General features: G+C 44.3%; 1 protein-coding gene across 1 annotated transcript in view; it reads left to right on the top strand.

Moving 5' to 3' along the window:
- Positions 1 to 1,961: 1,961 nt before the first annotated feature.
- T265_02710 (hypothetical protein) overlaps positions 1,962 to 24,867 on the top strand; it is a gene marked incomplete at both ends in the record, with an annotated part of 27,625 nt that continues 4,719 nt past the window's right edge. Inside the window, 3 exons of the mRNA XM_009167025.1 lie at positions 1,962 to 2,055; positions 3,335 to 3,416; positions 22,273 to 22,484. Of these exons, the coding sequence (XP_009165289.1) occupies positions 1,962 to 2,055; positions 3,335 to 3,416; positions 22,273 to 22,484 (388 nt within the window). The remainder of the gene's footprint in view (positions 2,056 to 3,334; positions 3,417 to 22,272; positions 22,485 to 24,867) is intronic.

Raw genomic sequence — 24,867 nt, 5'->3', positions numbered from 1 at the left:
CAGCTAGGCACGGAGGAAGCACCCATTCAACTGCGCACTGACAATGTCTCCTCGACTGGGGACGAAACGTTTGCAAGCCAGTTGCCAAGCTCGGCGAACAGATCAACTGCCATCCGGTCAACCACCAGTAAACACACCCGAACTACCTATATTTCGACAAATTGACAACAAATTATGTCAATTACTAAATACTGCCATACGCAGGTCAACGAATCCCCCGATTCTTGTGGGAGTTACCTAGAGGTAAACAGGAATATGGAATTCACAGCAGGAAATCCAATGATGTTGCAGCCTCAGAACGCGTACCTGCAGTGGTTGCCCAATCTGATTAGTGCATCCGCATCCACTGTCTTCTTCGTGCTTTGTTTTTTTCCACACCCACAACGTGCATCACCAGACAAGATGTGACTCATCTGCAACCTTGACTGATGACAGCGCCTATATGGTCCCTCTCTAAAGCGGATGGGGGGGGGGTATTTGTAACGCTTACCGTTCTGCTTAATTATTCCTCCAATCAATTTCACACCGGTACCTACTACCCCTGTCTCATAATCACGCGTCAAAATCGTGACTTACCTACACATGTCCAAAGCTTCCTTCAGAACTGTCAACTCAGGTCGACCCATGGTCAATCTCTCATCGGTGATAGGTATTTCCAGAATTCCTCAGTGGGTTTGAGTCGTAAGGTGTTATTTAGTTTTCCCGGCATCACTGAATCCCTCTAATTTTGTCACACCAGTGACGCGGATCATAGAGGGCTTCCAGAGGTATGATGTCAAAAGTTGAAAGCATTTGATGCGCTCATAGTGACTAACTCTGTGTTGCGAAACTCAAATCAGGGCAAAAAACTATGGCCGACAAGAAGGAATAGGCAACTTCCATTAAATCTGCGGAAACACTGTCTCCTGTTGAGTATGTAAAGGGTACGTCATCGGAGTTTCTGTGCCCTTTCAGCGCACAATAGGTCAACAGCAAAGACTCGGACTCAGCCAAACGAGGGTTGCCGACTGGGCTCAGGAGGATCGGACAAGTGGCCACAGTAAGCCACAAATGCGGACGGATTGCAAGCCTCCTAATGCGAGCTTATCACCGACCAAAACCGTACAAACTGAATTGGCCTACTAACAGCGATTCCGGTGGGCCCGTAGAAATCAGGTAGCAAAGGAGAGAACCAACAGTCCATGATCCACCCATGCACTGGAGAGCTACCGAGCGCACAAGGCCTGTGTCTGATCGGGCGCGATCGCAGCGCTTGGCCTGTGTGTGTGGGAATTGCCCAGTATTCCTTGGGTTAATAACCTACACAACCTGTGTAAACGGACCACAAACGGTCAAACGAATGGTCACGTGTCCTGTGTGACTACACGCACCGATATGTCCCAGTAAGGACTGAGAATCTAGATCCGGCACAGATTTCTCCTAAAACCTCAGTGAATTTTCGAGAAATACACTCATTCGCAAATCAATTTGGTTTTCACGAGAAACTCAACTGAATCTCTCGTTTTATGATTTCCTACAGCTGAATGTGCTGCACACAGGCCACCTTATGTTTCACTTGGCACGATATTCGAGATATTGCGGTATATTTTCATCAAGGAAACTACTCATAAGGTTACTGGAATCTCTTCGACAGCCCACGACCGGCTTTGCCCTTCCAGTTCGGGCTCATCAGGTAGGCCCAGTCCCCGAGTTTCCGTCAACCTACTTGAACCCGAATTGGACTGTATTCGAGAAATACTCTTATTTGCAAATCAAACTGGTTTTCACGAGAGACTCAACTGAATCTCTCGTTTTATGATATTTTATAACTGAATGTGCTGCGCACAGGCCGCCTCATGTTTCAGTTGGCACGATATTCGAAAGATTCAGCTGGATTCCAGGTGAGTCTCCGGCAAAACCAATTTTTTCGCAGATGAGTGTATTTCGCTAATTTCGTGCAATTCGGGTTTAATTAGAACACGATGTTCATCGAAACTCGGGGACTGCGTCTACCTGATGAGCCCGAACTGGAGGGCGAAACCAGTAGTGGACTGTCGAAGCGTTTTCAGCAACCACGTGAGTAGTTTGTTTAGTGAATTTTGTCATCAGGTCCCATGCATTGCAGATGGAACGCTCTGACGATTCATCGATAGCCAAACGCTTCAATACGCAAACAGAAATAAGCACGCACTTTCCTGGGTGTGTTGCGGCATCTCTAGCCCGTGATAAACAAACTTACTTTTTCAACCTCACACTCCGGAAAGTGCTTCGGGTTTCACCGAAAGATGAAAATGAATGACGGGCAAAAATGGCAGGGGGTCGACGAGTGGTATTCAGCAGCATTGTAGTGACCAGCAGGGATTTGACGAGACCAAAAGCGTTTCATCAACAGTTTCGCTGGACTACATCAACTTTTTGTGCAAAGTGAAACAATTTTTCCAGATCATGTAATTTCGCGACATCTCATTAGAGAGTCAAATCAGATATCGCAAGGGCGTGGAAAACAATCAATGAATCAGTGGGGAACTGGAGTTAGATGAAGGGTGAGTAATCGATACTGAACGAAAAAAAACCCAGTGAAGTTCGTGGTACATCAACCTATGCGAAACACGCGAAAAAGGTTTGGTTGGATAGGAACGGAGAGAAATCGGAGTTAAGGAACATTAGTCAAGTCGAGTATTCATGCACCCTGTATTACCTCGGTAAAATCAAGCTCAGACCATTACCTATACTGGCCAAGACTCTGTTTAAAACGTCCCATTAACACATCTGCTGCCAATCGCAAGTATTATACTATAGTTTGATGATAGACGTTTACGAGTGACCATTGCTCACCAGTTCAGTTTAATGCATGTCTTGCGGAGGTTGTTTACAAAACTGCCCATCGATCGAAATAGCGATGTGATCAATTGTCACGGGGTAGATGGCTTTCCGTTCGATCCACATTCTGAGGTTTATAAAAGCGGTTTGAGGTGGACAGAAAGAATGCATTTTCTCTTTATTTTAGCCACATACACTAGGTTGGCCGTATGGAATGTGCTCTACGCTGTACTGCAAGGCTGATGTGAGGAAAGTGCACACTGATGATGTTTCCTCGAATGGTAGACGAAACGTTTGTAAGCTATTTACCGGGTGGTCTGATCGACAATCATTTAACGCATCTGATCTAGAAATATTCCGATACATTACCGGCATCTTCTACGGTTTAGGCTGAAACAGTTTCGGAGGGAGAATATGTTACTTGGTGAAGAGTGCACGCAAAAGGGCACCTTTTCGGCTTTGAGGAACGAGACTCTCGAAATGCAGGCACATTTCTCGGTTGATGTTTTGTTTATTTGATGTTTCTGTTTGTCAGGACGCGCCCAGACGGAAGAAAAAGCGCATGTGCAGAGAGTGACGCATCCCCAAGGCCACCATCGGTACGACACGTCCGGAAAGTAGGTGAGTTGGCGGCTCTCACCAAACACGGCTCAGCAACATACGACCAGCGTAGTGGGCCTGAGAGCTTCACGACCGAACCACCACCATTGGCTTTACGGAACGAACAAGTGAACGACCATATTTGGCCAATTAGTCATCCTATATATTTACGCAGACGCTCTGTATGTTTTGTCCTGGCAATACAGCCGTGTCCCCAGTTCTCTGTCTTCTCCCTATCGTGTAGTCTGGCAGGCTCAGCGCGGGCGTAACCCATAGACAGTCACCGCAAGATACAACACTGGTTTTTATGTTAGTGGGAACATCTGAACACGAAAGCTGATCGCTGCTTTCGGCAATTTGACCTTGGGATGCATGCGTTTACGTATCAGTGCATGCGTTCTGTTTGAAATCACCTGGGCTCGAGTAATTCTGCCAAACGTTGATGTTCCCCACTCTTCATGCAAAAAACGGTGGGAACCATTGCTTCACGATCGTACAAGTGAAAGGAAGAAGGCCTTCACTGCGTGGTTATTTATTAGAAAATACCAACTGAACAGCTACAGACTGCTGGACACGGAAGCAAAACTCGCATATGCATCTTATTTACAAAAATTGAATATCCATCCTCTCTCCTGAACTTTTCTGGATATTCACCTACTGTTGCTCAAATCCAAGCAAATGCCACGAAGTGAATCCACAAAGTCCGCACTAAATCTCACTTTTCAAGAGACGCAAAGCGGATTTACGAGAAAACATACTACTCGCATGCCTCCCCATCAGTAGTATCACCGTCACACAAGTAGTAATTCTCACTAACTCGATCATTACACCGACCACTGACAATAAGCCAAAGGCCACTAAATATCAACGGTGGCTGGATTAGTTGAGGACATAAGAACTGGTCTACAGATGTTCAATCGAAACGTGCCTTTTTAACACCATAGGACGAGCGATAATCCGTTTTGGAAGTGACCAGTGAGATCATGCACGGGAGCACAGTAAAAGTGACCGATTGCGCCTTGTACGCGTTACTCTTATCTGTATTCCCGCTGGGCTCGATCTGGGATTGCATTTATTCCCCTAAACTAGACGACGAGTCGAAATTTCTAACAAAACAAAATCGCAACATCTCCTATGCACAGCTTGCCGTATCAGGTATCATAACGAACAGCCAGATGACGAAAGAACACTCACCAAAGTTTGAAGAGGGTCATAAAGCAACATAATGAGGCCTCACCGAGAATGAAGTGAGGGCTCGAGAGCAGCTCGATCTTGGATAATGAATATTCATCCAACAATGGCTGTAAGTCATTCCAATATCCTTCAACACTTTACCGCTGACAGCGATATTTGATGAGTTTATTGTGCATCGCTTCAAGTCCCCGTCTCTTCAGGTTCCTTGTTAGTAAGATCACGTTGTCTGTTAGTTCTACCGTTTATAGGTTATCCCCAGTTGAAATCTTCACCGTACGGAGTGCACTTGTCGAATAAACTGATGCTAGCGGATCACAACCGGTAGAGAGAACAGAGTGTTGTTGTGCTGATTACGCCGGAACCCGAAAAGGTGATGACTAATGTAATACCTGCCAGTATTGGCATGTGAAACAATAAACTGGTTTGAACATTGTCATTTACGTCAGCGTGTCTGGATGACACAATGGACCCAGTTGCCAAACCACTACCATTGCATGTGAATCGTCTGTTCTCTAGATAAATTTGTTTTGCAAGAACAAAAAAACCCCGCAACAACAAAAAAAACCGCAACAACACTGGACCTTGCCGTCACCAGAAATTTGGTGCAGCAGTGCAGAGTCGCAATTTACTGAGAAGAATTCATGAGGCAAGATGTTAAAAAACACTGATCTACAGAGTGGGCAGCGAACTGCTTCAGGATTGGCTGCGCCTTAACATCAGTGAACCGAACTAAGATCCCGTGTCTGATTGGCTTGCAGGTTATCACGTGACTCAGTGCGATGCACGTGATGCGATCAGACATTCAGTGAGTCACAAAGTTAGTCATCACAAGCGTTGAATTGTTGAACTGATTACATATAAGCATTGTTTTGGCATACATAACCAATAGAATCATTACCAGTCAGAATCAAATAAATTTGGGGTTTTTAATATCACAAGAGTTTATTAACAAATGAGATCTGACGGGGCTTGTGGAAATGAATTCGACCTGAATGGATGACAGAGCAAAACATCAACTTGCAGTAATATCATTTAAATAAATGGAGATTCCAAAAACGAATCCTTTGTTACCTTCGCGGTCATTGCTTTTAGTTTCAGGAAACTTTACCTTGTTTACAGTGATACACAAGTGAATTACCAAGTGAAATATTGCCAGTGAACTACATTTATTTTTCCATTAGTTTATCCCTGCTGAGAGTTTTTAAAGCGCGCTTTCTGTAATCAGGTTTGTTGTAAACTGGTCAAACTGCCCGCTTGGTCCGATGTAGCATATTTGAGTGTGAGACTGAATTCATGAGCAGATCAAGGCTACCGGCAATCTGCCCTTGTTTGAATTTCACATCGATTTACAACCATGTAAGTTGAACGCTGATTTTTGCTGAGCATATCGATCCGTTGCGTCGTGTTCCCCCAAATGAGACTGACAAGGTCAGTAATTTCCGGTACGTCTCTGCCCCACTTTCAAGTGGGAGTCCAGTTGATGCCATCTATTTCATTTCGCGCCTGGCCTACTAAAGATTCGATCGATCGTACTGATCGATCAATACCTGACACTTTTTGCCGTCTAGGTTGGGAATGCTCATCGGCAGCGGTCAAAAGGCAAAGATAAATGTTTTGTACGAGAATTAAACCAAATTCGGGCAAAGTGCATGATTTTACCAGGTGTATTCACCTCAAATTGTTGAATAAGATTCCAAAGATCCATACAGTTTTTCACCATGTGAGTTTTTAGCACCTTTCGGAAGCAGCAGATGAGTAGGTGTTCATTTTGCGAAATACACTCATCTGCGAACATATTTGGCTTGGCGAGAGACTTACCTGGAACCCAGCTGAATCTCCCGTTTATGATGTTTGTACGCAGCACATTCAGTTGCTTGAAAACATCATAAACGAATGATTCAACTGGGTTTCCAGACGAGTCTCCCGCAAAACCAAACTTGTTTGCAAATGAGCGTAATCCATTAATTTCGTGCAGCTTGGTTTCAAATAAAATGTAAGGTCGACAAAAACTCGTGGACTACGCCCACGTGATAAGCCCCAAGAACGGCAAAACTGGTTGTCGAAGAATTTTCAGCAACCTTATGATTAGTGCACTAGGTGGCCATTTCATTTTAGCTTCATAGCATCGACAAGGAAGGACACACCTTTCTGAGGGCATATGGTTAGGACTGACCCCAGCGTTGAGCAAAACGGAAATACGATGAAGCCTTTGCGATTCTTTAAAGGGAACGTATTGATTTAGTTTTTGTTAGCATTTTGTCATCAGGACATGGGTTGTTTTCATTCGTTAGACACGGCCTGGTGATATTTGTGACCAACACGAAGTGAAACCGTCTCAGACAATGACCATGAGCGGTTTGTGCAGCGGTGACACCCCCTTCCCCACGCGTCGACTAAACTACCTGGGAAATTTAGTTTAAAGGAAACTGCTCAAGTATTGTGTTACCGCAGTTAAAATATGAAAAGAAACGGTCAAATTGAACAAAACCTCCGTCTCGACACTAGTGCGACACCGAGGTGATGCTGAATTGTTACAGGCGCACAACAGGATAATGATTGGAACAGTGGTGTCTCTGATCTACTTTGGAATGTGTGTTTAGCGAAAACTCCTACTATGACAGGTGGACGATAATTCAAATGAGTAACGGTGATGCGCAACCTCCAGACGAGCTATTCAAGCGTGGCGTACGCGGACAATCAGCTAGCATCATTCTGTCGACTAACGATATCAAAAAGCAGCGAAAAGAGGGATTAACATTTCTATTACGGTCTGCCTAAACCACACAAGCTCGGACTCGTATTGCAGCCAGCTCTGGATGACTCCAAAACCCCATAAACCATACTGTAACCAACTGGTTCACTGACAATCTAGATTCAGTCAGGAAGTGCGCACCCCTAGATGGCAGATTTTGTTTCGTTGACACCAACAGAGATGCCATTGTCGCTAACCCTGACATGCTTTTATTTGACGTCAGCTCATTTTCCATGAGCTTCCGTCTCATTGTCACTACGTACGCAACTGCCAGATAGACAGTAATAGGGATATTTGCATTAAAGATTCACCAAAGCTACTTCCGCTCTGTGCGGATAAAATGCGATTTGAATACAAACGACAAGCTTTATCTCAAGAGAGAAGTTGCGGTCATGGGCGCGTTTCTTGTTACTGGATGGAGGATACCGTGTTCGAGGAAGCCATCCACTAGCTCGTTATCGGCCGTGGATATATGGATGGCATTCTCACGAGTTTGAACGGATAGAAAGTCACGAATAGGTCATCCAGCAGTGGGTCAAGTGGGGACCCACGGCAGTGAAGCATCGGTGTTGAAAACTGATGTCATCCTGTCGATGATGATGATGAAGATGACGCAGGTTGATTAGAAACTGTAGATTGTGCGTACACATAGTCGAAAGCCCTTACAGCATCGTCGACAATTGTGGACGGAAGGAGTAAGTGCAAGTGCGATAGTTGATGATGACCTCTGTCTTCAACGCTTTCACAGTGAATACTGCGCGCTTATCAAATTTTTGCGAATCTTTACACTTCTGTACTGCAAATGACCTCTGTTATATACTACCTTCATTTGAGTCTGTATGATGCTATTATCAACTGACTCCAGTAACAAGCACGCGGACAATTTTTAAATGAAGTTTCCCTGTTCTTGTCATCCGAGATTGTGTCTGGTAAAGCCCATACCATTTGACAGTATTTTAGTACTGCGAGAAATACACTCATTTGCAAATCAGTTTCGTTTTCACGAGAGACTCAACCGAATCTCTCGTCTTTGATGTCCTCCAACTGAATGTGCTGCACACAGGCTGTTCTATGTTTCAGTTGGCACGATATTCGAGATATCGCAGTATATTTTCATAAAGGAAACTACTCGCAAGGTTGCTGAAAACTCTTCGACGGCCCACGACCGATTTCGCCCTTCTTAGGGCTCATTAGATAGGCGCAGTCCCCGAGTTTTCAGCAACCTTGTGAGTAGTTTCCTTTGTGAAAATATTCTTGTAGTCGTTCTCATTGTGACGCTCTATAATAATCATCTGAGTCATACTCGAAAGTGCAGCAGTCCCGCTTGTGATAATTTCCCCAGGGACTTCAAAGTATCTTGGAAGAACCATTTCACTTTTTCGAGTTTTAGTTTCCACTTCACTATTGTCCACTAGCCAAGCGCTATGCTTGTTCTAAACACAGTCTAAAATTTCCACATGGGGCTTGGGTGAACCAGTCGTGTTTTCGGGCCAGACATCAGCTGATTGACCTACTAACGTTTGGCGACGGAAAAATGGTTCGAACTGATTTACTAACTTTCCCTTCACTGGAACGTGAGCGATAGTCACGTAGGAAGACTAGTAGATAGATAGTTAGATAGATAGCTGGATGAAGCCGATCGATCCGCCCAAAGTTGTAGTGTTTGGCCGGCCACTTCATTGGTACAAGGATACTATAAGCGTAAGCCATAGTTACCATTACGCGTGCTATAATTGGTGGGTTTCGAAAAGGAGGCGATAAAACAGTCGATAGAAATGAAACTGTAAAGGTGACCTCGGCCTTCCATCAGTAGCCTCGCTGCATCGCACAAATTTACTGCAGTGGCATGAAGCGGTTTTCCGAGGATGCCAGTAAACGGATTTGAGAAGGGTTGGATGAAGTTGACGATTCTTTTGAAAGGCCATACATTGACAATGAAATCGAACGTTCCAGCAGATGGATGTTTCACATAGATAATCAATCACATTCTCCGTCCTTCAGTTAATTAATCACTGTTGGTTGTGTAGGATGTGAGGTAACTCGACGGTCATTTGAAATCCCCACAACGCACTGCTTGCAAGATGTATATTCTGGACGTGTTGTGAATAGATGACTATTTGCGGGGGCAGATTTTGTTAGGGGACCCGCGTAATCTTTCAAGTTTCATTAGACCGCATGCTGGTGCGTAATTTCTTCGAAATTTCCTCTGACAGTTAATTTCTACAAAATTTACAAAAATCATTGTGGCACCTATCGCGAGACGAGAAATCTTGTGTGATACATCTACGAGGTTCGTGTGTAAGTGAAGATTGATTACACTGCTTATAAGTCGCTCTTTGCCGAAAGGTGAAGTTGTCTAAGGACTAGCTAGGAGGTCACGGTTTCGAAACTCTCTGGGTTTTGTGAGACCCGTATAGCTGATGATTCGTAATAAAGATAAGTCGGCTGTACGGTGCCTTTCAGCTCTTCAGTATAAACTGGCTTCACTAACGGAACGAAATTCCCAACCTCTTTACGCTACCAACAGACTTTCAGAAATGCCTCATTGGCATGTGCTGATCGACTTCCAGGCATAAAATGGGTAGGATACAAAATTCCTTGATATTCTAGTGGAAACTTCTAGTTGCCCCATTACGGAAGAAAAGCACAACACTTGTGGCAGTCAGTGCTAGAGTTCCCGTTTTAATTGGGAAACACAAAATTGCGAAAGGTCGTTTTCATTGATGTCTCATCGGGGATCACAGCGACAAAGTAGGAAATTAGATTAAACTACTATTGTACTACTATTGCACTACTGATAGAAACTACTCAGCAGTGGGGAAGAATGACAAATGAATCAAAGCTATTTCGGGTCTTTCATGTGTCTCTTGTCAGCGAAGACAGGGGTCACCTATCCGACAGGTGTTCTCTTCAGCTGGTAAATGGTCTTCGACGAGGGTTTTCTATATGTTACACTGAATTGGTCGCTTAGATCCGGTTGTGTTTATCAGTCATGCTTCTGGGGACGGAGTCTATCACATATATCATTGTTCTAGTTTTTACCCAAATCAATAAGTGCTCCTCAACTCACTGAGATGAGCACCGTGTCAGAAGACAACAGCTCCGGGAGTATTCCTAAATGGGTTAAGGAACGCCAACCATAAAGAAGCGTGGACTGGCGCTATGTTTTTGAAAGTCATACTCCGTGTTGAGGTGTGTACTCAGTAATGCTGCACTGGTAGTTCGCGTCAGGCAGGCGTTCAGACAGTACATCTGATGCTTTTAAATTATAGCTGCATGCTATAATTTTAAAACTGCATTGGGTCTTCGCATTATATTTCTCCGGGTAACCCACATTGCAGTGTCCAGTTTGTCCAAATCCTACGGCCCCTGTAGGCCAAGCATCTTGTAAGATACCTTTTGTGATTCTATCAGCAAGGTCAGATTCCTGACAGTAACCTCAGAACGTCCGAAATCTGCTGCTCCACCAAAATCTCAACAGGAAAGCCGGCAAGCATCCAGGCCAGTCAATCATTCAATCAATTCAGGAAAACCTGATGAGTGTTCATGCATGTCACAGAAGCACGACCGAATGTGATCAGCGTTCAGGCACTTCACTCAGGCAAGATCGATGTTGACGGGTGTTTAGTAACGCTTATCAGACAGCCTGGATCAATGTCAGAAAGTCCCTTCTAAATAGCGTGGGGCCGTTGTAACTTTTGCTCTCGCACACGCTTGTTCGGAATATAGCTGTTGTGTTCCCTTCTATGAGTCTTTTTTCCGGCATTTGGTAATGAAGCGGGTTAGCAGCAGATACCACAGATTAGCGAATCAGCAGATATAACAGATGCATATTCGAAAGTGTGCGGGAAATGAAGTACCAACGGACTTCTGTACAATCTTGTATTGAGTGAACCGTCCTGGACGTTAATCAGTTCGAAATCGAGAAACTGAAAGCAGCAGCTGTGCTCCAATGAACCAGGAGAATGGAATGTGGGAAGACCTCATATATGATAGAAACATCACCAACACGTCGCTTGTAATGTGTCACCTACGAGCTTTGAGGCATATCGAACCAAAGTATCGAATGCGAGCGCATCACTCGAAATGGTCATATTATGCCGGATCTACGCAACTCTTGTGTGCACATACCTGGGTTGCCACTATCCTCAATCTAAATCACCATAGAATGGCCCTAAAGGAAGTTTGCTCCCTCTTCTAATAAACACCCTGTACTGGATTAGGGTACCAGCGTAACGGTGCATACTACTGATGAAGCATGTAAGCAGTGTCCGATCTGGTGATCAAACTCCGCCTGCCCTTCTGATGGAAGGTGTAGTTTACTATGAAAATCATAAAACCACTTCGAAGTGCTGGTTACTTATTGTTTGATCTTCAAGGAATGTTTAGGAAAGTTCAAGAGGACTTTGTATCATATCATATGAGCCGAAGGCTTTGTAAGTCATGCTTTCTATTCACTGAGCATGGGTGTCCACCGTCGGCACATGAATGCGGGTTTTTCGTTTACGTGGGGAAGAGAACACACGCGTGACTGTTTCTGGGCTGAGATTGTGCTGTGCCGTGATGACTGTTTTTTTGTTGCAACATTCTAGTAAGGGTTCGACCCTATCCCCCATTGGCAGAGTATTTGCAGTGCTCGTTGAATTTGCCTCACGAAATGACTCTCGGATCAGCGATCTCTAGAGAACAAGCTACATCGTGCGGGTCACTTCTTGGAGCTGGAGATTGTCACATTTGGTCGCCGTTTATGCGGATGAGTGAACTAAACTCAGTCATATGCCCAACCTGTATGGAGTGTGGTTGAATGCACTCGATCATTCCCCCCCAACTGTGTTTCGTCTGCTTTGACCGTTTAAAAACTGCTTCAAACTCGCCTCTTTCCTCTTTTGCTTATGTTATTCTGAGTGAGAGAACGGGATGGGATGCATTCAACGTGCTACATCTGACCAGATAAATTGCAGTGGATGTTAATGAAATCCACTCATTTGCAAACCAGTTTGGTTTTGTAGGATACTCACCTTGGACCCAACTGAAACTCTCCTTTATGATGTTTCCAAGCAACTGAATGTGCTGCACCAGGCTGTATCATGTTTTATTTGGCACTATATTTGATATAATACGGTACATGTATGGACGCAATACACTATTCATAAGGTCGCTGGAAATTTTTCGGCAGCCCACGATCGATTTCGCTCTGGCGCTCATCAGGTGGGCACAATTTCACAGTTTTCGTAAGCCTGATAAACCCTAATACGGGCCAAACCGGCCATGGACTTTTCAGCAGCCTTATGAGTAGTATGTGATTTATCGTACAGCAGTTATGATTAGAAAAGGCCCACACACTGGTAATGAATAAGGTGTTCGTATGTGTATTTCCTACCAAGTTCGCGTCTATTATTTCATGCCCATTGTTCCGGTAATATTCGTGCGTCAAAAGGAACATCATAAAGGTTTTATTTCATCTTGAAATTTCTACACTCCTTAGCCTGGAAGGTGGCACATAATTCATGATAAATAGAAGGACAGAAATAACAACCTCATGATCAACCTATCACGTGTTTGTTAGCAAGGACGACTTTGTATCATATCATATGAGCCGAAGGCTTTGTAAGTCATGCTTTCTATTCACTGAGCATGGGTGTCCACCGTCGGCACATGAATGCGGGTTTTTCGTTTACGTGGGGAAGAGAACACACGCGTGACTGTTTGATTCCCTCTAGACTGCAGGTAAATTACGGGGTTTTGAGCGTTGCATCACTCCTTCCGGCCCGGATTATGACGTGATTTCGTGTCGCATCGCCTAGCTGCTTTGTTTTTTTCTGAGGTCATGTCGTAACAGGACACCGCAAAACAAAAACGTGCCCATCCACGTCACTGAGAGAAAAACTATCTTCGAGCAACGGGATGAGGTTGAAAAATGCTGTTCTTCCTTGAGAACTCGCCCAATGAAACGTGCACTAGCATTAGACTACTAAATATGTCGTATAGTTATTGGCTCACTGCCGCTACAATTCCCTTACTTCCACGAAAAGGATAGAGTAAACAACCCAACACATCTCGAATTTCATTGGTCGCACGCATCCCAATGGTGAGTGACCGATTTCGGGTCTTTTGGCGAAGAACTTACAACTGAGGTCATTGCTTGTGTGGGGAGAATTCTCAAAGTCACGGACCCGCCCTTAGGGACAGCCAGTACATCGTCAGGTGATCAGTATTCCTGCGTAGTTTTGGGGTCTTCGCGGGGTAGGTTTTTTGTTCATAGCCACACCACTCTCGTTTGAACGGCCGTGTTCCTGTTCCGGCGTAATTATTCCGGTGAGCCCACACCAAAGGGAAGCACTGGACTCGACTCTCGCTCCTTATTAGAGCGAATCAGCAGTGCGTATCCAGTGGCCGTGCCGGGATTTGAACCCCGGACATCTGACACGCGAGGCGAGCGTGTAACCACTACTCCACCAACGCACGTTCGACGCATCTGAATCACCACGTCTGAACAGGCGAACGTGTTCACACTTGAGCGATGTGATTGGTGTGCCCGACCCATCGAACGACGACCCAGTAACTGTCCTGGTTGTGACGATCGATTGACCCGCCAGTCAGGACTTCCCAGTCAGGTGGCGTGGCAGACGCTTGAAACCCACTGGGCAACTATTTGGTTGCAATTTTGGGGTTTTCGCGGGATAGGTATTTTTGTTCGTAGATTTTTTTGACTGTAGTGGTTACTGGACTCAAAGCCCCCGAAAAATCTACTTGTACTTCCGTTCACCTTTTCACCTAAAGGTCCAACCACCTCAGTTCTGTTTGATTTACGAGCCTGCAAATGAACCGTGCAGAGGATCAGGTTTTCATAAAGGAAACAACTCACAAGGTTGCTGAAAACTCTTCGACGGCCCACGACCGATTTCGCCCTTCTTAGGGCTCATCAGATAGGCACAGTCCCCGAGTTTCCGTCAACCTTATGATCTACTTGAACCCAAATTGGACTGTTTTCGAGAACTACATTCGTTTGCAAATCAATTTGGTTTTCACGAGAGACTCAACTGAATCTCTCGTTTATTATATTCTACAAATGAATGTGCTGCATACAGCCCACCTCATGTTTCAGTTGGCACGATATTCGAGATATCGCAGTATACTTTCACGAAGCAAACTACTTACAAGGTTGCTGAAAACTCTCCGACAGCCCATGACCCGTTTCGCCCTCCTTCGGGCTCATCAGGTAGGCGCAGCCCTCGCGTTTCCGTCAAACTTCTGTTCTACTTAGAAGCCAGGCCAATCGCTTATGTACATTGAGGGTAAACTTTCAGAAATTCAGTGAAAATTCCAGTAGATCTAGCGAAGGACGCCGACGAAGGCATTTCATGAAGTGAGATGTAGCAGTCTTCATGAACACACCAGCAGAATAGGGGATATGTAGTGGTCTGGCTACCCAATAAGTCGGGCCATGATTTCCACCGCTAGCTTACGGCCGCAGAGGAGACTGCGCATGTAGCGAAGCAGTTGTGATGGCGATCTGTCCCCAAGTTCGACAGTGGTGAATAGATCCCGTAGCATTTTGTTTTCTGATTTCCCTGTCCTACTTATGCCAGCCGCTCGAAGGGCGTCATACGGATTTTCCTTAGGAATATCTTCCAACAGATCTTCAACTTCTGTTGCTACATCACAAGGAAGGTGTTGGACAACATAGGAAAACCGGGTGACTTGGGAAGTGATGCGTCGGGTAGCAAAAACGGCCTCCACCTGGTGAAACCATACCCTGGGGTTGCATGGATTGTAGTCTGGTAAACGTATGCTAATCGCATTCTCGACTAAATCCGTTGAATCAAAGTGTGCCTCCATAATTACCGGGCAAAAGAAACAAAATTACGACGACTTGAAAGAAAAAGCTTTCGAAAAAAATATCTAGAAATACTCGGGCTCACCAAATTTGTAGTGGTCTGGCTACCTAATAAGTTAGTTCACCAGGGGTGTGTGGCAAAGAAATAAAAATAATTACGCTAGGTTGGCTATACAAAAATAAAGAGGTCAGACAGAACAGACTCACTAACAATTGTTCTCTTTAAAATAGCTCGTCATTGGCCCAGGTCAGCGAATAAACAATAATCCAATTATGTTGGTCCAGAGGTTTTCTTCTGAACAGTTCCCACATATAATAGATTCCGAAGATGGTCTGAAATGTTTTGGTACCAGAGTTAGTACATGAGACTCGCGAATGACCGCTACAAGCGCGAGCGAGAGTCGAAGCACGTGACCATGCTTGTATTATGTGAAATTGTACAAGTGCGCTTTTTTTTTAGTTTTTCGTATTCAAACAAAAAACGATTACGTAATTGATGAAATACGTAGTGTTATAATGGAAGTAAAATAAAGGTACAAAACGCCACAGGTACCGTGTCACTGTAAGCCGATGTAATTGTGAACAATAGCTTAACTCGTTGACTTGTGCACGATGACAATAAATGAATTACGGCAGTTCGTTTTTCAAGGATAAAATGTTTTTACAGGGTATATCGCACGCTAAAATGATTGTGAGGAATGTAACCAAAACCGGCAAGCCTTTGGCAACCCCGTTTTGTTTAGATAAGATTTCGACAGATATGAGAAACAGATTTCCTATTCTGGTTTCTGATAAAGAAGACAGAATCAAGGAGACCGAAAACGAAACATACAGTTTGTGACGAATTCTAATATAACACGTGTCCCGGTCACCTAGAATAGCCAGAAAATGCAGCTCCAATGAACACGTTTTGTCCAGGTTAAGTTTTGACCTGTGCAATGAAGTAGTAAAAAGAAAAGTCAAGTATAATCAGGTGATTGGCGGAAATACACCACTCACGGTTTGTGGAAGTTCGTACAACTCTGTAATGGAGTCTCAGTGTTCACTCCACCCTGTTTACGTCCCAAGTCTTTCTGCTAGTGACCTTGACACAGCTGTTTAATACCGTGCTGACCAATAGCGTAGCGACTTTTTGGGTGTATTCCACCAAGTATTCATGCTTATATTTGAGTGCTTGAACTTTCTTAATTGTGTGATCCGAGGAGAAGTTAGCGATCCAATGTGTTTGTAAGCCACTCACAAGGTTGCTGAAAACTCTTCGACAGGGTGTTGTAAGCCGTTTTGCTTTCCATGAACGAGTGAAGATATGGTAACCACGAAGTGAGGTGGCTCTAACCCCTTCATATACAAGCTGACAAAAAGTTTGACAGACCATTAACTGTTCTCAGTGATGAAGGAAATTTTCTCAAACGGATGAAAAGAATGGGGATTCTATTGACATGGAGAATAGGGCATCAGCCAATCTCAACCTCAATCGACCGTTTTTATGCGCTGAATGTCTAGTCGCCAACGGGCCAACGGCAGTCCGCATCATTTCCGCTGTCCAAATATCACATCGGCCAGGATGATGTTTGTACCTCATCAATGTGTCTAGGTTCTCGACTGTCACAATTTTTACAAGGTTGTGTCCTCTAACCGCTGAAGCTCGTCATGGCAATCTGCATTGAGTAGCCACGACGTTGTGGTTGATCATAATGTCGCTGAACAGTTCACTGAGCTCTGCAGTTAGCTTGCAAACGTTTCAGCACCAATCAAGTGCACAGGTTGGTGTGTGAATCCTCCTCGCCTACTTGAGCTTGCATACCCTTCGAAGAGTAGCCGGTATCTGCTTCTGTGACTGACTAACTGGGACAAACCTTTCTCGAAATCCCATTGGTCCGTTTCGAATTGTGTTGCGTCGTGATCTCTATTCCTCGCATGGGTTTGGTGCGTTAGGTAGCTTGCGCCGGAGATACGAATCTTTCGAGGATAAAGTGAACTCAGTCAGTTTAGGTAAATCTGATACCATCTGATATCTTTCAGTGTTTGGTTGACGGTCTCCCAAGCAGTATCTATACGAAATGATGCCGCTACGCCAAGTCAGTTTGGTCCGGGAGAGTTAGTCACTTCTCAGCGTTCTAAGTTGATGCCTTTGATTTAAACGCCACCAACTGGTTGACGTAAGAATAAGATATTTATTGAAAAGCGATCAGTTATCAAACCGGACTAGAAAAGTTGCCTACGTGACCTTGGGTCGGTATAAACTTGGACGGTATTGTAATCACATGCACGCCATCAGTCACTCAAACGAGGGTCAGTGCACTGATTATGACAAAATACGGAATGATCATACCACTCTAACCGAAAAATGTCACAATCGGCGACTACTATCGTTTCCAAATGCCGAGTTTGCGACGGAAGTTTCATTGGATCAGTGAATTTGGCAATCTTTGCAATCAGTGCCAGTACAATGCACTTAACTCAATCACCTCTCCTCAATGGGATATTCGATACAGCTCAAATTCTCCGGAAAGTTGCAGAATCACATCGTGAATATCATTTAGATAATATTGTATAATCAAGAGTTTAGGGAGCACTCATTCAAAATCCTTGCAAGGAACAAAATATACGTGCACACTATCAACAACAATTCAACAAACGCATCTTTGAACGGACTGTCCCATGGCTGTATGGGCTATTGTATACACTGCATAAAGCATAACCGACTGGCCACTGACTCTATTGTCTTGGGCAGTGTTCAACGATTGCAGGTAACTGAGATGAAAGAACACGTCTGCTTTTGTTGCTTGGCCAATATTTTTACTGTTCCATTGTTCTTGGAAAGCACTTTTTCCAATACGGTTGAGTTCCATACCGAGGTGAACAAGCAAGACAAATGCCGTTTAAGGATAGGCGTGCGTGCGTGTGTGTGTATGCGGTCAGACCTGTGTCGTTCAGGAACAAGAATCGTTTGAAAATACGTCATTCTAAGGGGGTAGCGTGCCTATGATTTATTAGAGAACATGAAGTGTGTGGCCAGCGAGCGACAATCGCTTTGGTGATAGACAGAGTTGAATAACACACAAGTGAGTAGGACAATTTTCGTTCGGCTGTTAGGGTAGGAATTGAACACCGAAACTTTGGTCAACCAGTTGGGACATACTGTGTAAAATGCAAACGGTGGTTAGTGATAGGGACGAACTTCGAACAACCGAGGCGGAAGAAAAAAGGTATGTTTGCTCAGACAGAGTAGTTTTCAACAAACCCACTTGTATCTTTCGAAGCAAAAAAAGTTGCAATTGATCGCTCCAGGGAGGGGGGGTGTAATTCCTTTGAAATGAAAGCGTTCAGCTTAATCAGTCGACCAAATGGATGGTGATCAACCATTCTCTCTATGAAATCAGAGGTGACCCGAGGATATGCGGACACCCAAGGGAAGTTCTGTGTCGACACAAGTTCCGTTTCTGTTTTCTCATGAGAGACCGAGAACTGTGTGACTCATTCGAAACGGTGGATTATTTGAAGATCTACCAGCTGTACTCGTAACTTTGCACAGAGGTCTCACGCCTTTCTCGGGTTTGGAAACAAAACGCCCTTTGCTGAGACATCTATACTAGCCTGAAAAAGTTTGCTACAGAAGTGGATTGCGTTCTTAGGCGGGCTCGAACCTAATCGTGTCGGTTTCTTTACTGTACAAATACTTTGAAGGCCCTATGTGACCTTTCCACTCCGGAAAAAAACATAAATTATGGGTATAGGGAACACACCAGGTCTTTGTTCGACCTTTCCAAACCGGATAACTGCGCGTTTCCTTGTCGTGCCATCAGATCGCATTTCTTGTCTCCCCGGAAGATCGAAACGTCTAAACAAGGTTTATCGATCCTCTTAGTGGTGACGAGTCGATTTTAGACATCCGGTTTCCATGCTCCGCTTCTCATCTGGTGGATCGAATCGATGGAGGTTTTATGGTCTCAGATTTCCCGCTGGATTCCGTCGTTCACTAAACCATGGCTGACCATCTCAAGTAGAGACATTGCCAATGCGCGAAATTTCAACAGGCTGATTTCAGAAGCAAACGGAATAATGTGGCGGAGGGGCGACACTTGGGGCTTTTATGTTCAGTACTGCAGGTAGCGCTTCGCTGCACCGAACCTGGTTTGTGTTTAGGGCAATATAGCAGTTGATTGGCTCCACTTGGAGGCTTGTTATACTACCGTGGTTGGAATGATAAATTAAAGGGTAGCACAGGTATGCTTCGAGATGTTTATTATCGCTTACAGTTCGAGCGTACATCCTGTTCTTCGGCATGACAAAGTTGCATTTCTTCATGAAGGAAACTACTCACAAGGCTGCTGAAAACTCTTCGACAGCCCACGACCGGTTTCGCTCTCCTTGAGGCTCATCAGGCAGGCCCAGTCCCCGAGTTCCCATAAACCTTATTTTCTACTTGAACCCGAATTGGACTGTTTTCGAGAAACACATTCATTTGGTTTTCACGAGAGGCTCGACTGAATCTCTCGTTTGTGATATGCTACAACTGAATGTACTGCACACAGGCCACCTCAAACCAAATTAATGAGTATATTTCTCGAAAACAGTCCAATTTGGGTTCAGGTAGAACATAAGGTTGACGGAATCTCGAGGACTACGCCTGTCTGATGAGTCCGAAGAAGGGCGAAACGGGTCATGGGCTGTCAGAGAGTTTTCAGCAACATTGTGAGTACTGTGCTTCGTGTAAATATACTGCGACATCTCGAGTACCGTGTCAACTGAAAAATGAGGTGGCCTGTGTGCAGCACATTCATTTGTAGAATACCACAAACGAGAGCTTTAGTTGAGTTTCTCGTGAAAACCAAATTGATTTGCAAATGAGTGCATTTCTTGGAAAGTCACACTTCGATATCAAGGGAGTTGGCAGATGAAGCTACTGAACAGATAATGTTCAAAACCTTATAGCAACACGCGTGCATGCATAAGAATCGAGGACCATTGCAGGTGGGAGGAACACTGAGTCAACTTAATGTACAGCATTCCTTTTCTGATCAATAACATAAATACCAAAAGGAATACCTTGCATAATAGGAGTCCAATTACCTCCCACTCCACGAAAACTTCCACAAATAACTCAGTTTTACCGAATCGGATAGATTGATTTTGGGAACCAAAATAACTCTATTCCGAATTCCTTATCGCGTATGAATCGAATCATAAAATACAAATTTTAGCAGCATGACTTACAAAATAAATTTCCCCTTACCCGTAAAACTTGTTCCGTATTGAGTCTGCAATTTAAATACGGCACGTGAGTACTGATTGCAGATTTCAAACCCTTGAATAAATCGATATCTGACATTTACTCAGTGTTCTTGCCTTAACTCAAATAAACCAAATCGATATTTGACATTTACTCAGTGTTCCACGTTTTCATCCAAATGGTTGAAACGTCTCCCCCCCACACTCTATGGCGATCGCTACCGGGACCAGCCACAGGAGTGTACAGTATAAATGCAAGAACCACAGTTTATTAGTGAACTACACTCAGTAAGGAACCACTCTATAAATTTCAAACAATGTTTTGACATGGGTGGCTAAAAGCAAAATCGATAGGTTGGGGTGATAGGTACAATAGAGCTTCACGGACAACAAACAACGGATTAAGAGATTCTCCCTTCGTGAGCCTTTAAAACGGGCCACCTGTCTCATTTCGGTTCTCGTCAGTAGCTATCTTGTCGGATCTGTGTCATAATGTAAGCAAAAACACGTTCTCCCAGTGGCGTTGACCTAATGGGTTCAGCACAAAATTGCTTACAGGCGCTTTCGGAGCGGTTCGGAGCAAGCAGTTTTGTTCTCCTGTAACGACGTGTGATATGGAATGGAGAAGTGTCAAACTGGCGGTGCTTACTTAAGTGACCTCGTCAGTAAAGTGGCTACCGATGGAAAACCGCGTTGCATTGCAGCTTACTCGCACTCAAACTGCTGTATCTTGCATTTAGTTTAGGAGCGTGCACTCTCAGTCTGGGGACCCTGTACAACAGATGTATGTGGTTAGTCAATAGGGAAAGGCAGCCTTAGACAGCCTTGTTCACGTGGTCAATAAACCTGCATCAATATTTCTCACAAAAAGTGATTCGTTTGCTGTCAGTGACTACTCAAGGTTGAGTTTGGGACGATAGCCTGGTGGACCAATCATCAGTTTTGGACTCGTTCGATCTAACACCAAGAATTCGTGTTTGTCTCAACCATCCTGCACACTGCACAGCGTGATCTTGAATCCCGTCAGCTGATTGCTAGATTTGGTGGATAGCGACCAAGCCGTTGGTCGACGTAATTTGTTGATTGTAGCCTGTTCCCAGTCTTTCATTCCCCAGTACACCCGTCCGCAAATGTTAGGTTTAAAAGTGAATAAGCAAAACTTAGCAACCGTGAACATTTTACCGTTTTAACTCGATACAGCACTAAAAACAGGTGGTAATAGTACTACTTAACCTTTCGATTACTTTCCAGTTAGTCAGGGTGTTCGAACAACGAGTTTATCTCAATCCGACAACGCATGCCTGAACTTTATGTGGAGTAAGTCGTCGAGGATCCGGCATGTGTTGTGGCGAATCATTAGAAGTACAGTGGAGTACCAGCTCAACAGCTGTCACTAGGAACACTACAGAGTACCAGTGGGTTATCTCATTTCCGTAAGGATTCAGTCATGTACCTATAGCTCGGCCGTATTAGTCCAACAGTAGAAGCTGTGAGACAGGCTTTTCGGGTCAATCAGAGAACACTGCTCCTCTCATGTAAAGTCGTTAAAGTTATCCTCTGAAAGCTTTGCCTTGTCGAATGAAAATAGTGGTGCCATAGAATGTTTCAACTGCTGTGTTTTCAGGATGCATTCTTCAATCTTGTATGCCCTAGGCGTACTGCACTGCAGACTATCTATGAACTGAGGCTCTGAAGTCCGTGAATTTGGATTGCTGAACTACAAAATGCATGAGCCGAAGGGACCGATGACCAACACCTAATCCACGTCTCGATAAACACGTTCCACGGACCATGGACTGAACTGAAATCAGAGTTTAGCCCATTAATTTTGAACACACAACTTTCTTTTTGCTCTCAGAAGTAGTTCCTTCGAAAGTCAACCTCTAGTAGCCATTTCGAGGCTTCATCCAACTCTGCGAGACATCAGGCAAGTGGAGCTTGCTTTACGAAATTCGATTCTTTGCACAACTATGCTACGGCATAGCGGATCCACTTCTAGACTGGCAATGAACACTTCTGAAAATTTGAAAATAGCACTGACCGGCGAACAGATTCAACCGACGGATCGAGGTTACTAATTTTTGGACCCTGGGATTTGTAAAGCAAACCTACCGTACGTTTACGAAAAATCGCGCCGAAATGATGAGAATCACTCGGGTTTGCCAATAATAGTCGGTTGCATGAACGAAAAGATCACGTGCCTACTGTCTCCGAAACGCCTGAATTGGTCACGTGTTGGTGGGAAAGCCGCCATTCCTTTAGTCGACTTTGCATGCCCCATCGATCCAAAAAACCTACTGAATGTTCCGTTTGAATTTTATTTAAAGAACACTTATTTAGGCTCGAAACAATGTGCGGATGAATCGCCGTTTTTTAACTGAGATTACTGACCTACAAAGATTTCATTCGGCGGATTGATTGTACAACTTCCCATCCTTCTCCTTCTTGCACAACTTCAAAATTCACACCTGTGTGAAAACGTTTCATGTGAAGAACATTATATGCCTTTCATGTACTTCTCAGAGGGTCTCTTTAGAGAGACCTATGGAGATAAAAGCCTGCGCCTTTTATCTTTCCTCATTGGCTTGGTGAGGATCAGACTATACTACTAATTTTTCGTTCGCAGTAGTAAAATAGTGAGATTTTGCTTGGACAGGCTGAAGTAGGCACGCTAGATATCAGGACTGTCATTACTAATTGCCATATTATCACCCCATGTAGATCAGCAATTGTATCTTCATAGTCTTCCTGTAGTCAAACCGATTTCTTGCAGTTACCAACGTATTTGCGCGTTACTATTGATGTGCGGATCAGGAAATTGTAGTTACACTCATTAATATCGTGCTGGGTGAACTCTATTCAATGCGTAGGGCAATACGCTTCAGAACGGAGAACAGATTTCTGTATGTCGTTATACCCCCAACAACGCTTCGGTGATACACTTTGTTAAACAGATTTCTGTATGTCGTTATACGCCCCAACAACGCTTCGGTGATACACTTTGTGCACTGTATTCTCCTAGGCTATATGAAACGGTCAGTTTAGCAGCATTTATGGCTTCATACCAAAGTAAGCCAGACGCAGCCGTGTTCGAAAGCTTGAAAGAATCTGTTCACGAGATGATCTAGAGAGGCACCCGGGGGGCTCAAAGCTCCACCGAAACCTGTATGCCCAAGTGAATATACCCTGAGTCAGGAACTACTGTTGATGAGAACTTGCTAAAATCAGGCTACCACTTAACGAAGGAGCTAACTTGAGCCACTCTATCCATATTCGTGGATTCAATGACCAGTTCAGTGATCCTGAAAACTATCTGTCACTCCGCTGAACTGGAATATTTTGGTCGAATCCAGAGGCAGCTGTCATGCTAATAACTAAATGTCAAAGCAAACACATTTAGTTCAACATTGAATCATCTCTTGAACGCTAGTCATATGAGTCATGTTGTAGCAGACAGTAATTCGTACGTTCTCTGAGTGTTTGTGTCCATGCAGTGTGATCTACAGCGTCTTGTCCACACCAACCATGCTGCGGTTTGACCTTACTCATTGCATTCTATTGACCCATCGTGTTGTTTCGTATTTGTGATTTGTTCTCACCAGGTCATGTTGATGTTCTGTTGGACAATGCGGAAGTACAATGGGAGTGGTGAAAGGGGATGACCAAAGTTCGGAAATAATGAAGCATGAGCAACAACAAATCCAGCGGGACAGTTGCCAGGCCAACGCAATTTTTCGAAGTGTTCGTAGCCAGACTGAAAACAGATGCAAAGTCACGGACCTCCGGGGATTTACGAGTCACCTCTGACCCAGATTATGGTCTAACGTTTGACAAGGACACTTTTTAGCCACCGGCAAGGCTCCAGACAAAGATGCAAAGTACCTCCGGGGATTTACGAGTCACCTCTGACCCAGATTATGGTCTAACGTTTGACAAGGACACTTTTTAGCCACCGGCAAGGCAAGGGACAAATCTTCCAAAACACAGAAGCTCAGCGCCACAGCTGAATTCAACAAAATGTCGGTGAAACGTCAGCCTGAAAGATAGCGGTTTACCGGGAAAGAATGTCCATGTTCCAAATTCGATACCGATGGTGGAAAATTCCAAGGTATTCGGAGAAAATGTCGTCACATATGCAGAGTCATCCTAAACTACGGACCTTTCCAACTCCCCATATTTTGACACGTTAACAACAGGTTGTTCTCGGTTGTGAAAAACGGATCCGAAAACTAAACGTACTGTTTGATAGAGCATAATGTTCTGTTTTGAAGAAGTACAGTCTTGTGCTGACCTGAGGAAAGTTGGGGCATCATCATCATCATCGACAGCATGACATAAGTGTTCAACACTGATGCTTCACTGCCGTACAACCATGACTTATTTGAAAGCCTTATTGTAAAGAAAAGAATAAAGGTGGACGGGGAAGGGACTTAGTGCCATCTTAACACAGGTC

The sequence above is a fragment of the Opisthorchis viverrini genome (assembly GCF_000715545.1).
Source record: "Opisthorchis viverrini unplaced genomic scaffold opera_v5_35, whole genome shotgun sequence".
Lineage (NCBI taxonomy): Eukaryota > Metazoa > Platyhelminthes > Trematoda > Opisthorchiida > Opisthorchiidae > Opisthorchis > Opisthorchis viverrini.
The sequence above is the reverse complement of the archived record's forward strand: the minus strand, read 5'-3'. Positions and strand labels throughout refer to the sequence as shown.